This window comes from Ammodytes marinus (genome assembly GCF_949987685.1).
Source record: "Ammodytes marinus genome assembly, chromosome: 9".
Classification (NCBI taxonomy): domain Eukaryota; kingdom Metazoa; phylum Chordata; class Actinopteri; order Uranoscopiformes; family Ammodytidae; genus Ammodytes; species Ammodytes marinus.
Window position 1 is genome coordinate 11,418,430 of NC_137213.1, and position 13,638 is coordinate 11,432,067.

At 43.2% G+C, this 13,638-nt stretch overlaps 1 protein-coding gene across 10 annotated transcripts in view; it reads right to left on the reverse strand.

Moving 5' to 3' along the window:
• The window catches only part of ptprfb (protein tyrosine phosphatase receptor type Fb), a 167,921-nt gene that overhangs the window by 60,106 nt on the left and 94,177 nt on the right, over positions 1 to 13,638 (reverse strand). For all 10 annotated transcript variants that reach the window (XM_080034566.1, XM_080034565.1, XM_080034573.1 and 7 more), the window contains 5 exons: positions 12,445 to 12,555; positions 4,770 to 5,039; positions 3,329 to 3,910; positions 2,578 to 2,711; positions 1,751 to 1,895 (listed from right to left, as the gene is read on the reverse strand). In XM_080034566.1, coding sequence (XP_079890692.1) covers positions 1,751 to 1,895; positions 2,578 to 2,711; positions 3,329 to 3,910; positions 4,770 to 5,039; positions 12,445 to 12,555 — 1,242 coding nt within the window. The remainder of the gene's footprint in view (positions 1 to 1,750; positions 1,896 to 2,577; positions 2,712 to 3,328; positions 3,911 to 4,769; positions 5,040 to 12,444; positions 12,556 to 13,638) is intronic.

Consider the following 13,638-nt stretch of genomic DNA (forward strand, 5'->3'; position numbering starts at 1 on the left):
ACCAAATTATTGAAGATTGAGGGATACATGGAAAATTGGAATTGGCATTCTGTGTGTTTCTTAACCAATCCTTATTCAAAGAATGATGTGTTTTACCTCTGTCTGATGCAGTAATGATGAACACATAACACAACAGCAGGACCATACAAATAATTTACATGGTATTGTTGCAGAGGGTCAGTGTTAATGATGGTTCATTTGTTTCCATCCTGTGTTCTCACTCTTGGTTTGCAATCTTTTGTTAAAAATCTGATTAGTAATTATTACACCTTGAACAAATGGTTTTCCAATAACATTAACAAGTATAACTTATATAATTTCCAATGTCCTAGTACCATGCAACTTTGACACACTGTCAAGTCCTTAGCTGGATGGTAGAGTTGTAGTGTATGACAACATATAGCAAAGAAAATATGAATGCCAGTTATGTTCATTGCTCTGAATGTTATAAAATGATACTAAACATCAAACGCAGCACTAGAAAATGTCACACTTTCCCACTGTTTGTCTCAGAACCTAACTAAGGCATCAGCTGTTTTCATGCACCTCAGCCCCCTGCTGCATAAAATGCAAATTGTGTATTTCAAATTCTACGTCTTTCATCTCCTGCTGACAGGAGTCACAAGGACACAGACCCATCACCAGGTGCCATCTAAATTGACAGTTATAGAACTCTGGGGTCGTCACAGGTGTCGTCTCTTTAATGATTTGGTTTGTCCTAATGGGGAGAGGTTTCTATCCATACCTTCTGTATTGCAGTTCTACCATACTGTCTAATGTTGCAGCCAACGTGATCCTGTTTCTCTGTTACCGACTTGACAGAAATGTGATTGCGAGGCATTAATGTGCATCCTAAGTTGTTTTAGTATTTCTCTGACGCGTGTAACAGAATAACTTGGTGTTAAAATATTGTTTTCAAAAGGGATCTGTTACCCTTGATAAGCAAAACACAATGTGTACCAACACGATTGCGTGCACCTAATATGCCCTGAGTCAATCCTAGGGATTGGTATGTGTGTGTGAATGTCAGCAGCACCTCTGTACCAATTGGTTTCTACTGTTCCAACATCTCCAACAGAGCGATAAGTCTTCTCTCTAGCTGATCCCCTCACATTTATTTCAGGAGTAACATTCTTCAAGTTCAGCTTTTATTTATATCATAAAGGCGCTTAAGGTTCAATTTAAAAAGGTGTTATTCATGTGAATCTCTTGAATTAATGAAATAAAGTTCTATACTGCGCATGACCCCCTGGATGTGGTGGTATAAACATGGTGCCACCGCAGCACAAAGAAAAATCTGCAGTCAGCTGGAGGAGAGTGACATTTTGAGTGCTGGCACGTAATGATATGACGCAAAATAACACAGCACAGCTCACAGATGTGGGGAGAAAAAGACACATTAAACGTACCTTTGACACTGAACACAGGGCCTGCCCTCAGATAGACGGACAGGAGGGTTAGTGTTGGTGACAGAGGGGAGGTGGTGGGAGCGAAGGGGGGGCGGGGGGGTGACCGCGATGGCTGCACTGTCAGCAATTTCATGTCGTGCTGAAATTGTCTTGACATTCAAGTTGCCAACGCTGTCTGATTCAAGCTCTATTTGAACTGACCTTTGTCCTGCCTAAAAACCTGAACCTGCTTCGGCTGGCTGCGGGTGAACGGTACTCTACAGAATCACTGGTTAGTGGACAGCGAGGAGATTGGACAGAGGGGAGAGAAGACGCAAATTAGAAAGAAATGATTGACTTACTAGACTGGGCCGTGCGAGCCTCCATGGGCTGGGTGTAGACGCCTAAACCCATCTCAGAGCGGGCTGCCAGAGAGAAACGGTACGAGGTGTCAGGCTTTAGACCGTCCACGGCAAAGGAGCCCGCTGGGTTGAAGGTCACTTGAATCTGCAGGGTTTCAAATTAAGAAGGAATTAATGATGAGTTTATATCAAAACAACTAGTCTCACAAGTATTCTTTAAGCCGTTTGGATGCAGGGGTAGTAGAGTACTTGTTTTATTGTTTTGACTGGCAGGAATTCATCTCTCAAATGAAATTCTACAGCCTTAGACAGCTGCCTGTCCTCAGACATAAAGTGAACACAGCCAAATTTGAAAGCAACATGTTCCAAAACAAATGGTCCTTTAGTTTACAATTGGTGCAGTGGTCCAGAAGAGTTGAAAGAAGGGCCATAGCCTCGAGAGACACAACAGGACAACTTTGCTGTCTGTTACAACAGTAAAAAATCAACTGGGGAAGTAGACTTACATTTGTATTTACAGACAGACAGACAGACAGACAGACAGACAGACAGACAGACAGACAGACAGACAGACAGACAGACAGACAGATAGACAGATAGACAGATAGACAGATAGATAGATAGATAGATAGATAGATAGATAGATAGATAGATAGATAGATAGATAGATAGATAGATAGATAGATAGATAGATAGATAGATAGATAGATAGATAGATAGATAGATAGAGAGATAGAGAGATGGTATGAATTATATGGATTGTAGGAGAGAAAACATAAACTTATCATAGTCATAAAATAGTGATAACTTCATGTTGTTATGCTGACCTTGTTCTCTGTGCCGGCCTCCCAGTACTGCAGCTCATACCTAGTGATCTGGTCTTGTACGGGCCACAGCCACGAAAGCATTATGCGGCTGTCCAGCTCGGCCTCAGCCTCAAAGCTGGATGGCTGTGCAGGGACTGAGTACACAGTGAAGAGATCACGGGTTGAGAATAGAATGAACAAAAAAAAGAACACTTAACTACGGCTAAATGTTCTCCAAAGTGTCAGAAGCAATAACCGCCAAACCTACAACTGACTGCATTGGAAGGCATTTGCACAGAAAAGACAAACTAACAAATAGCAATATGAGCTTTTCCCAAGGTGCATACACACAACAAATGCTAAATAAAATACAGGGTCATCTGCTACATAATACACATGCTAAACATAAGCCGTTACCTTGTCTAACACTTTATGTAGGCACCGAGAAACTCCATTGTTGAAGCACAACCTTGTTTTTTTCTTTTTCGACTCACCCAAAAAGCAATAGCTTTTTCACGCAGGATGAGGCTGCATACACTACACACAAAACTGGCTAAATAAAATACACGATCATCTGCTGCATAAAATACATACTAAACATAAGCTTTTACCTTGTCTAACACTATATGTAGGCAAATATACATAACTGCCACAGGTAAAATAGTTCCACACCTTGCACTTGAATATACAAACATTAATTAACACAGAGAGCCACACAAACACACATACACACACACACACACACACACACACACACTAGTCGGCTGCTCACCTCCCTGCTGGGTTTTGACTTGCAGGATGTCAGAAGGTGGGCCGTCACCTACAGAGGTGAAACCCAGCACCCTGAGGCTGTATGTGATATCAGGAGTCAGGCCGGAGATGGTGGTGAGACTGCTGTCGTCTGTGTTGTGTTTCTGCCAGGCGCTGAGTGGGGCCGTCATGTCTGAGCTGTAGTAGACTCTGTAGCCCCTGATCTGCCCGTTGGGTTCCTCTGGAGCCTCCCACTGAACCAGCATGGTGCTGGCACTCAGCATGCGCGCCTGGACGTGCAGAGGCGGCGAGGAGGGGGCCTGTTCGCCGGTGCGCGTCTCCACGGGGTCGCTGGGCGGCCCGCGGCCAATGTTGTTGACGGCCATGACGCGGAACTCGTACTCAGAGTAAGGGCTGAGGCCACCGATGCTGTAACGGGTGGTAGCCACGCCTTCCACCTCCTGGTAGCCGTTGTCCGAGGTCTTGGCTCTGTACTGGATCATGTAGTAGGAGACGGGTTCGGGGTTCCCAGAGTCCCAGGTGAGAGTCACACTGGTGGCCGTGGTCTCAGTCACTATGAGGGAGGTGGGGGGCTTTGGCAAGGCTGAGGATGGGCAGAAGCAGGGTTGGGTTTCATTATTAGGAAGAAGGGCATTTTAGGACTACTGGGTAATTTTAAAAAATGTGGATGCCCGTCACATTCAATATCATGTTTCCCAAAAGGCAGGCATAATAAAGCTAAAATCAACCCTTTTAGAGAAAAGACACGACTGGTTGTATAATTCTCCATTCTGTAACTCGGAGCACTGAAATTATTGTTTCATGAGCTAATCCCTATAGTGCCGTCGGCGGCCAATATCCCCAGATGAATGAAAAAGCTAGACTGAAAGCCTAATTTTATGTTTTATAACTGGCCTGGTCATTACTGACAATACAGGAAAATTGGTTCCCAGTGTGAGTGTATGACAAATAAAAACAAAGCAAAGGGGGCTTCATAATGGCTTCTTTGAAGAAAGGGTTTGGTGTTGCTGGGCTCCTTCTAAATGACTGTGACATTTTGTGTTTCGATCAGTGGAGGGGAAGGGGAGATCAATAGAGACCACAACTGATAAGAAAGGCAGCAATGTTGGGACAACACACTCTGATAGTCACATACAGACAGGTGGGTAGACACACATTCACATAAACATCTCATATATATACAGTATATAGGAATATAAACTCATCAGAGATGCAGGAAGAAAACACAGCCCTGGCATTGATGCTCTCTGACAAAGAGACTGCAAAAAGTAGTTTCTCAGTATAGAAAAAAACCACAGGCATTAACTCAGGGGCAGCGATGATTATGTACAAGAAGTTTTTAGAGGCCATTGGAAACTGTTGAAAATCTGTGGGTGAATAAAATCAACAAATTGTTACGGCAACAAACCTCACACATACAGTACATCAACCAGATGGCTCACCTTTGACAGTGACCTGCGCGGTGGCTTCTATCATGCCCAGAGAGGACATGGCCACGCAGGTGTAGTTGGCCGACTCGCGGATGTTGGTGACCTCCAGCACATTGCGACCCATGGGCATCTCCTCCTCCTTGGTGAGCTCCACCTGGCCCATGGTCCACTTGACGTAGGGCATTGGTGAGCCGACGGCCACGCACGTCAGGTTGACGCTCCCGCCCGGCATCACCTCTTGGTTTGTGGGCGGAATGGAGAATCTGGGCGGTACTCTTCGCACTACAGAGGGATGAAGTGGAGCAGTGAGAATAGTAAATAGACATAGGATGTGTTAGGTCAATATGATGAGCATTTTTTTGTTATATCCCACGAGTGGCCTTGCTCAGAAAAGGTAACTCAGAAAAGCTAATAGAATGGCGGGCTCATCGCTTTTGTGCAAATGTGCAAGCGAGCACAATGGGAATAATAGGTCTGTAACAAAATGGCTCTGGAAATTAGAAAAGAAAAAAAAAAACTTTGTGGTGATGTACTTTATCCTCATGCCCACAAAGGGGAATATAATATAAAGAAAGCCCAGTTTTTGTGGGAGACTATGTCTGGCCCTCTTTTGTCAAAGTGTCACATGGTGGCAAGAGTTGCATCATTGAGGGACCCTGTGGAGATTGCATTGTTTGATTTCTCCTCCCGTTCCCTCTCTCTGCTTCTGCTCAGCCTGTCTTTCTCACTCTCTCTCCCCTCTCTTTGTGCAGTTCTGATATGCAGATAGGGCTGACATTAAAAAGGGGTTCCCATGGAGACGAGAAGGGCCTATTGACGTCGCCGGGGACAAGGCAAACACCGATGCAGAGGCTCCGTGCAGTACTGAAAGGCCGACCCAGAATAAACAGGCAGCCGGCATTTACATATGACTTCTTTTCTATCCAAATAGAGGTAAACAAGACCTGCCTGCCATATTTATACACATTAGATCTTTTTTTTTTGCTGGTGACTTTAGGCAACAACACCAAATGTAGCTGCTTGACATGGCAAAGATGTTGACTAACTTGACAAAGCTATGTGAACATCCATCAGTGTCAGACCCTGCTTAATGTATGATATGCTGATCATTACCGTAGTATGTGCTAAATGTATGAGGGAGGAGCTCTGACTTTTACAGACTGAAGACTTTTCTTTACCCAGCAGGAGACATGTTTCTAACCTTGATGATGGAGAAAGTCAAGCCCAGCAAAACATTTAGCTCCCCAGTGAGGACCCATACTGCTATAGCCCTACTGCTGTTCATATGTATTCAAATCATTAGGCAAATAAACTATCCCTGCAGAATTCATACTGCTTTGTTTCCCCTAATGCACTACAACATCTCTGTGTCTCTCTGGAAAAAAAGGCCCTTGACTGTAATTGCTCTTTTGCACCGGTCTCCATGAAAATGGATTTTCAAATGTGAGTCTCCTTCCAGCCTCCCTTCCCCCCCCCCCACCCTTTCCCCCTCCCTCCACAATCTAATTTGAAGCAGAACGTTGTTAATATATAGCCATGCTTGTTATTCCCCTCATTATGTAGCGAATTGGAAAGAAAAAAAACTTAACACAAAAGTACCTTTTGAGATTCCAGTCAGGGAAAAGGCTGGTTCTCTGGACTGTGCTATAATAAGAAGGACCTGGTACACACTCATCTGAATTTTCGCAAAATAATTGAGGGGCTGTAGATAGACCTGCTGCAGTTTTTTTTAATCAATATAATCACGTGGGTTTAAACCAATTCTGCTCAATACCCCTTGAAACAATCTTAATATCCCTGAGCCAAAAAACACAATGAATCTTGCATGGTTGGGAATTTGGGCTTTTGAGTTCATTTCACACTATTTCTGAGATCAATTATTAAACACTTTTATAAAAATAAAAAAAAACTTTGCAGTGGACATGTAGCAAACAACACATAAAACACTCATTTAAGAGTTAAGAGTGAGTGATGATGATCAACTGATATTATTAATGTAAAGGTTTTGAAAATGACAGAATTAACAAAAAGGTACAATTTTAGTAAGTGAATGCGTCATAAGGATGGAGTCATGCAGAAAATAAGTGACACAGAAAGATAGGCATCAGCCATGACATGTGCTCCCTGAGGTTCACAGGCAAACGGCTGATTTCTGAATTCAAAGGCTGGACAGGCTGAGTAGCGTTACTAGCCTGGGAAAGGGACAGGGACGAAATTCTCAAGCAAATCATGCACGGGAGCTGAGGAAAGATTTGGGATGGGATCACAAGACAAGAGTACGCGGAAAGAGGAGATAAATGAGGAAGTTGGTGAGGATTTTCTCATATAAATGAACATCTGATTTCCAGCATGAATAATGCACAACAGACTTTCATTTGAGCATTTTGAGACAAAAATGCATTAGTATGCCACATATGTCGGTGGCCACCTGTGACTTCCCACACAACTGAAAGATTCTCAGACTGCGACTATTTTTCACAACGTATGCTTACGAAGAAAGTGAAACCTGAGAAAAGGGGCCCTAATGTAAAACCATTAAGCTCAACGTATCTGTTATTCTTCTTGTATGATTCCAAAGACCTAAACAGTGCTAAGAGCAGTCAGTCAATGGGGCCTGTGTATGTTGAACACTTAATGTTGTGAATAATTCATGCCGTGCGGTTAAGTTTGGAGAGGTGCTGTGGAACAAAATGACTAGAGGGCAGGTAATTGTTATCGATTCCCCGAAGCCTCTCTCCTGTTGAGAGCGGCTTGGAGAGACGAGCTCCGGGACTCTATCAAAACCACAAAATAAGCCCCGTCTCCACTCTGCCTGCCTGCCTGCTGGATACCTATAAATTTAACTGCCTTGACAAAGTGCCCAAGGATAGCAGAACCTGTTCGGTCAATCAATATCGGAGCAAACTGGCACAGAGTCAGAGGGCTCCCAGGCTTCCTGGCAGCAACACTGGGCTACCATGATGGCTGATCATCCCCCTGTCAGCGCACTGCTAGCAGATTCTTAAATATTCTATAGGTCAGCTCTTTGCGCGGCAGCAGCAGCGTTCTGAAGATGTTACTAGCCAAGAGATCATTTCAAAAACATTAGCTCTCCCTTGGACAATGTCAGCATTCATCTCACTCTTAAATAAAAGTTAAGTCTGTAAATGTGTGGATCAAGGACCGAATCTCCTGATATTACATTAACTTGCTTAAATTTGTTACTAATTCGCTGTTACACAGGAAATTTGATGAAAGTAGCTGGGACTTTTTTTCTCCTGCAGGGCCTCCTGAATGACTGTCTTCTCATTAGGCTAACATGTCCTTCAGTAGAGGATGCCCATGGCAGTAAAACGGACGTAATCCTCTGAGAACGGCTTTGTCAGTTGTGATTCCCGTGTCCCGCAGTTGGAAAGCAGGGGTGTTGCTGCCTAAATACCTGACAAATCCAGTTACCACCTGAATACCTGAGTAATCCATAACACACCTCTGATGGGCATACAGAGGCGGGTGGAAAGTGTGAAGGGGAATGGGGCTATAGGTTGTGGTGGATATGCTTGACATTGATAATATGGGTGAGGTTGGGTTGGGTTGGGAGGAATGCATGGCAACTAAAAACAACAGAAATCTAATACTGACATAAGCTAACCGCATAGGGACTACTTGTTTGATTTGGCAAGGCTAATCGAAACAAGGTTTGGGGGAGTGGTGTTGGATTGGAAGGCATGCAAAGGATGCAAAGGAAGGCATATTGAAGGATTCATGCAAAATACATTTACACTATGAAGGATTAGGGAGAGCAATTATTAATATTTCAGTATTTTCAGGGAAGGAGTATCGCTGTCTTCGTCAGAGGGGCTGTAAAGGATTGGTTGACCCCCAATTAAAATGTGTACCAGGATGAAGGGAGGGGAATAGAAGTGAAAATGACAAACCTTCACGCTGATCTGTTTGAGGATCAAGTGATTTGATGGAGGTGAGCGGTGGAATGAAAAGATACAAATGGGAGAGGAAAACAGGACAGTGAAACTGAACAGTGTTTCTGTAGACACACTGGAGGTAAGTGACGTGGCACAGACAGGCAAGGTTATGCATCCCTACGGTCTCAGGGAGGAGAACTCACTGTTGATTTAGTATGATGGCGTTTCAGTTTCCATTGGCAACTTTAGCATTGCATTCAATAGAAAACACTGCTGACTAATCTGTAATATCGAGTCGAACTCAGATAAAGTAGGTGTGAAACATTGAAGAAACAATTGATCATTTTAGTCAATTGTATTTGACATTACACCCACTGCAACATGTGCAAATCTACAGTATGTGATTGTTTATCATTAAGGGCACACTGATAGGGCAACTCTGATATCAATATCCATATGGATTACTTAGAGATCAAAGAACAAGCTAAATTTATCATCTACTTCAGTGGCTAGTATTGGAATTCCATACGCCTCACTTGACCTGTAATTGAAGGTCTTTCTTTTACTCTTTAAAATTACTAATTTGATCTGCCACTGTAACCGGTGTCTCTCTTCATACAGTTGACCTGTGTTGATAAAGTGGTAAGTTTTCCTCCCTGACACAGACACACACACATAGAACAGCATGAAGATATTTTGGTAAATAAAAGGCCCAGTTGAAGCACTTCATCCTCTATGACATATTGATGTGTCACATGGATAGATGAGGGAGTGCCAGCAGACAGAAGCTGACATCCCTCCTCCCAGTGTGGGATAAGCGCTTGACAAATGAGCGCTCATGCACATTCGCGGGACGCTTGTGATTCTGCCCACGTTGATGGAGTCCTCTTTTAGAGGAGGGTCACCAAAAAGCGACCCACCGCAAACAAGGTGCGCCCGCACCTGCACACCCACAAACATGCACACACACTGTTAATGGATGAGAAGTGGAAGGACATAAATAGAGACGTAGACAAGAAGGACGAAAAACAATCCATGAGCAGAACCCCCCCCCCCCCCTACCACCACCATTTTAGTACCCTCATCCCCCCTCCCTCCCACACAAAAATATGAGGACATCATTCTCTGGTGGCTCTAAAATGTCAAGACAAGGGTGGTGGCTCGCAGCGTGTTTGTGTACCTGCAGACAGGAATTGGATCAGGTAGCAACGATGAAAAATCAGAAACACAGTCACATTCGCAAAACACAGATCAATTTAAAAGCATATTTAATGCAAAGTCTCATAGTGGCGTATGTGTGTGTGTGTGTGTGTGTGTGTGTGTGTGTGTGTGTGTGTGTGTGTGTGTGTGTGTGTGTTGGTGTGGATAGAGTGATACAGTAATTCGTTCTCCCATGGTAATCCTTTAATGTCACCTTCAAGTAGAGGTAACTTTATTGACATTTCAAGTCTATGTCAATACATTACTGTCCTCCACTAGATTGCATGATATTCTTAGAAGATGCTGGATGTAATCAAGAGATAGATAGAAGATAGAACAATTTTCTCAAAAGTTATCTCAGCCCTAAATTACAATATGGTGTACATCTCAAGACATTAATAGTACATTTTTTGTCAATATTTCTTTAAAAACCAAGCATCATCTAATTTATTCAATAATAACTTTGTGTTGAAAGTTTGGCATCGACCACATTTTTACAGCCCGCTGCTACTCATCAACGCTGCACAAATTGTCAAATAAGCTGTTTGCTTCCACAGCTTGTTATGTTCACACGTTTGAGAGCAGTTGTTGTAAACCTCAAGATCCCCTCTTGTTTCTCTGAATAAAAAAATAAAAACCCATACAACAACAGGAAAGGCAGAGATGCATGTCAAAAGGCCAGTTGCCTCAGTCCCTCATGTTTAAAACCCTATCAGGCAGCCCGGGGATAGCACGGCCCCAGGTCTCGTCTCCTCATTCTTGTCGTGTGACACAAAAGAGACAAAGTGAAAAACATGGCTGGAGCCTTTGTTCTCCACTCCAGACTAGTACACTTTTTAAAAGGTTACGCTTGGTTTGATTTCTATCTCTCCAACCGGTGTGGCGAGGCAGGCGGAAAAGTTGGGTGTCGGTTGGGGCCAGCGGGTTGACAGCTACCTGGGTGGTGGTTACAGACTAGATGGGCCTTGTGGGGCCCAGGCTGGCGCCAAGCCACACAACTACTGTAATTACCTCTGAGGGGAGAAAAGGGCTGCGTCTGCACCTGTGACAGACATGCCCTGATTAATAGACGGAGACTTACATCCCTTTCTCGCCTTTGCTGTTTGGCTGACTACCTCCCCTGTCAAGATTTAAGATCTAAACCTTCTGGAGCCCACAGCTTTTAATCTGTACATTTGATGCTGCCATGGTCCTTGAGGATGATTTTTACCTCTAGATCCTCTGATCCAGGAGGAGGTACTGACTGGAATTTTTTTTTTAAATGTATTTTTCAAAAGAAAAATACCAAGGCCAAACATTAGTAGCGCTCATCTTGGTGAGAGGAAAATGTATGCATCTTGATTTATCACTTGTCCATAAAATGGCACATATGATACACTTCTGTATACAGTACGCTTTTAAATAAAAAAATGATGAAGTGATAGCTGAGTTTCTCTCATTCTAACCCTGACACTTTCAACTGGAGCAGATATTCTGTTTCATGTACATCAGATATGATGCTGTTATCAGCAGGGGCTGACCTACTACTAGTGAATACTCTCTCCCCTATACTAGCTTTTTCCAGGATGGGTACAATGGCTGCCCTTTCCCTGCATTAGTCTGCTCACGGAGACGCCACAACAAAAACAAACCCTGAAACTCCACACTTCCCCGCGCCTGTTGGAACTGTGGGTTGTGCAAAGGGGAGGGGGATAATGGAGCCTTTCGATACAGTCAAAAAAAAGAGAAAGGAGGCGAGGGCTTTTCAATGCCAGGAAAGAAATGCTTTCAATGCAGCTGTGGTCGCAAAGGCCGCACCTGGTCGAGTTCACAGCCAAAACAGGAGGTTGAAGTTAGTTCAGCTCATTGGTGTGGGAGGGATGGAAAGACAAGGATAGAGGTGGAAGAATTGATTGAAGGAGAGAAACAGCAGTAGAAATGTGTTCATCAAATGTAAATGGTAAATGGACTCCACTTATATAGCGCTTTTCCCTGGTTTTTCACAGACTCAAAGCGCTTTACATTGTTTCGTACACATTCACCCAATCACACACACATTCATACACCGATAGCAGCAGCTACGACGCAGGGTGCGAGCTAACTATCGGGAGCCATTTGGGGTTCAATGTCTTGCCCAGGGACACTTCGACATGTGTCGGGTAGGCGGGGGATCGAACCTCCGACCCGACCCTGCACTCTGGTGCATTTCTACATTCTATCAAATGTAGAAATGAAACAACAATCAAAGGCCCTGCAAAGTTTTTCCACAGGTGGTTTCACTTATCTCAGCTAATTTGAATTTTTGGAATAACTAATCCATGCAATATTGAAACATTATATTATTTTGTTACACCTAGGCAGGGGGACTAAATAGAATTGTCCCTCGGACACAGCCTGCACGCTCCCACACACTCCAGAGAAAAGCTCCGATCATCTGAAATAACTGAAATCACCTTTTTGGATGTACGGGGAGAAAGCAATATAAAGATGCATGGTCCCTAGTGAGTGAACAACGTTGAGAATGAAACAGTTTTTTTGTGTGTGTTGATATTTCAGAAAAACAGAAATGACAAATTGATTGAAGAAGTGATAGAGATGTTTGACTTTACCTCGTACGTAGAGATTGGCAGGAGCGGAGTAGCGGGTCCCAGCGCTGTTCATAGCAACACATTCATATTTCCCTTGGTCGGGCTCGTCGCTGATCTCAATTTGCAGAGCTCCTGCGTAGAGGATTAACACATTTAGCTGTCTTGACAGTAGTGGAATATGAGATGTAACTTGGCATAAAAGCACAGCAGATATCTGTACAGTGACTGGCTATATAGAGCCTGTAGTCAACCAGTCCAACCCAGTTAATATGTAATTAAGTTTCTCAGAAATGGACACAGTTTTGTCAAGAAGAAAAAAGCTCAGGGCAACTTAAGCATTTAGCTGATTTGGCAAATGTAATGAAAACCCTGAACAGAACATTTGCCAAGTTGTGTTAAGGAAGAAAAAACACCATGACCCAGGGTAAATTAATTATCTGAATTACATGTCACAACCCTACACAGTATGATTCGGTCCCTCTGCTTTTGGAGTTAATTGACAAACCAAAGTGTTCGTGTCAAGAAGGGGTATATATTTCATCTAGTTACTACTAAACAAACAATCTAGACTTAGCTAAACTCCACTGTAGGATAACGTAGACAAAAGCAAAATAAATAATTGCTTAAAGCCACTAATCAATGTATTATTTACAGTTGTGGGCCTGAAAAGGAATCCAACTCTGAGTGTAAATAATGTTTACAGATATGCTGGTTGTTGGAATACAATTAAAATGCACTATATTAAATCAAAATGAATGATTAAAGGGTAAACATAACCGATGACTGTACTGCTCCTCCAATTCATTGTTTGCTTGATGGCCTTAGATCTTGCTGCAGACCAACTGCTAGTGCAGGTATCTTTTCTACCATCTTTGTTGAGTATGCGTTCAGCAGTGAGGTCATAATTTTGTTCTTTTATTATAAACTATTTCTCCTGTCTCACTGAAGCCCTCGAGGGAGACGCTACTCTGCCAGATGGCTTCGATTAGTATTCAACATCCCAAGTAGTTGTAGTCATCAGACAGAAGGCTAACATGTTTCTTCTAACAAACCGTGAAATCCCAGAAGACCTGGGTGGTTATTTTGACAATCCATACCCATAATATAATCATTGCTTTTGAATTGCAAATGGGTGACAGATGAGACCTAAACAGCAATCTTACCTGCATCCAGCAATTCAAAGTACATCTTTAAAAAACAGCTACCCCTCCCCGG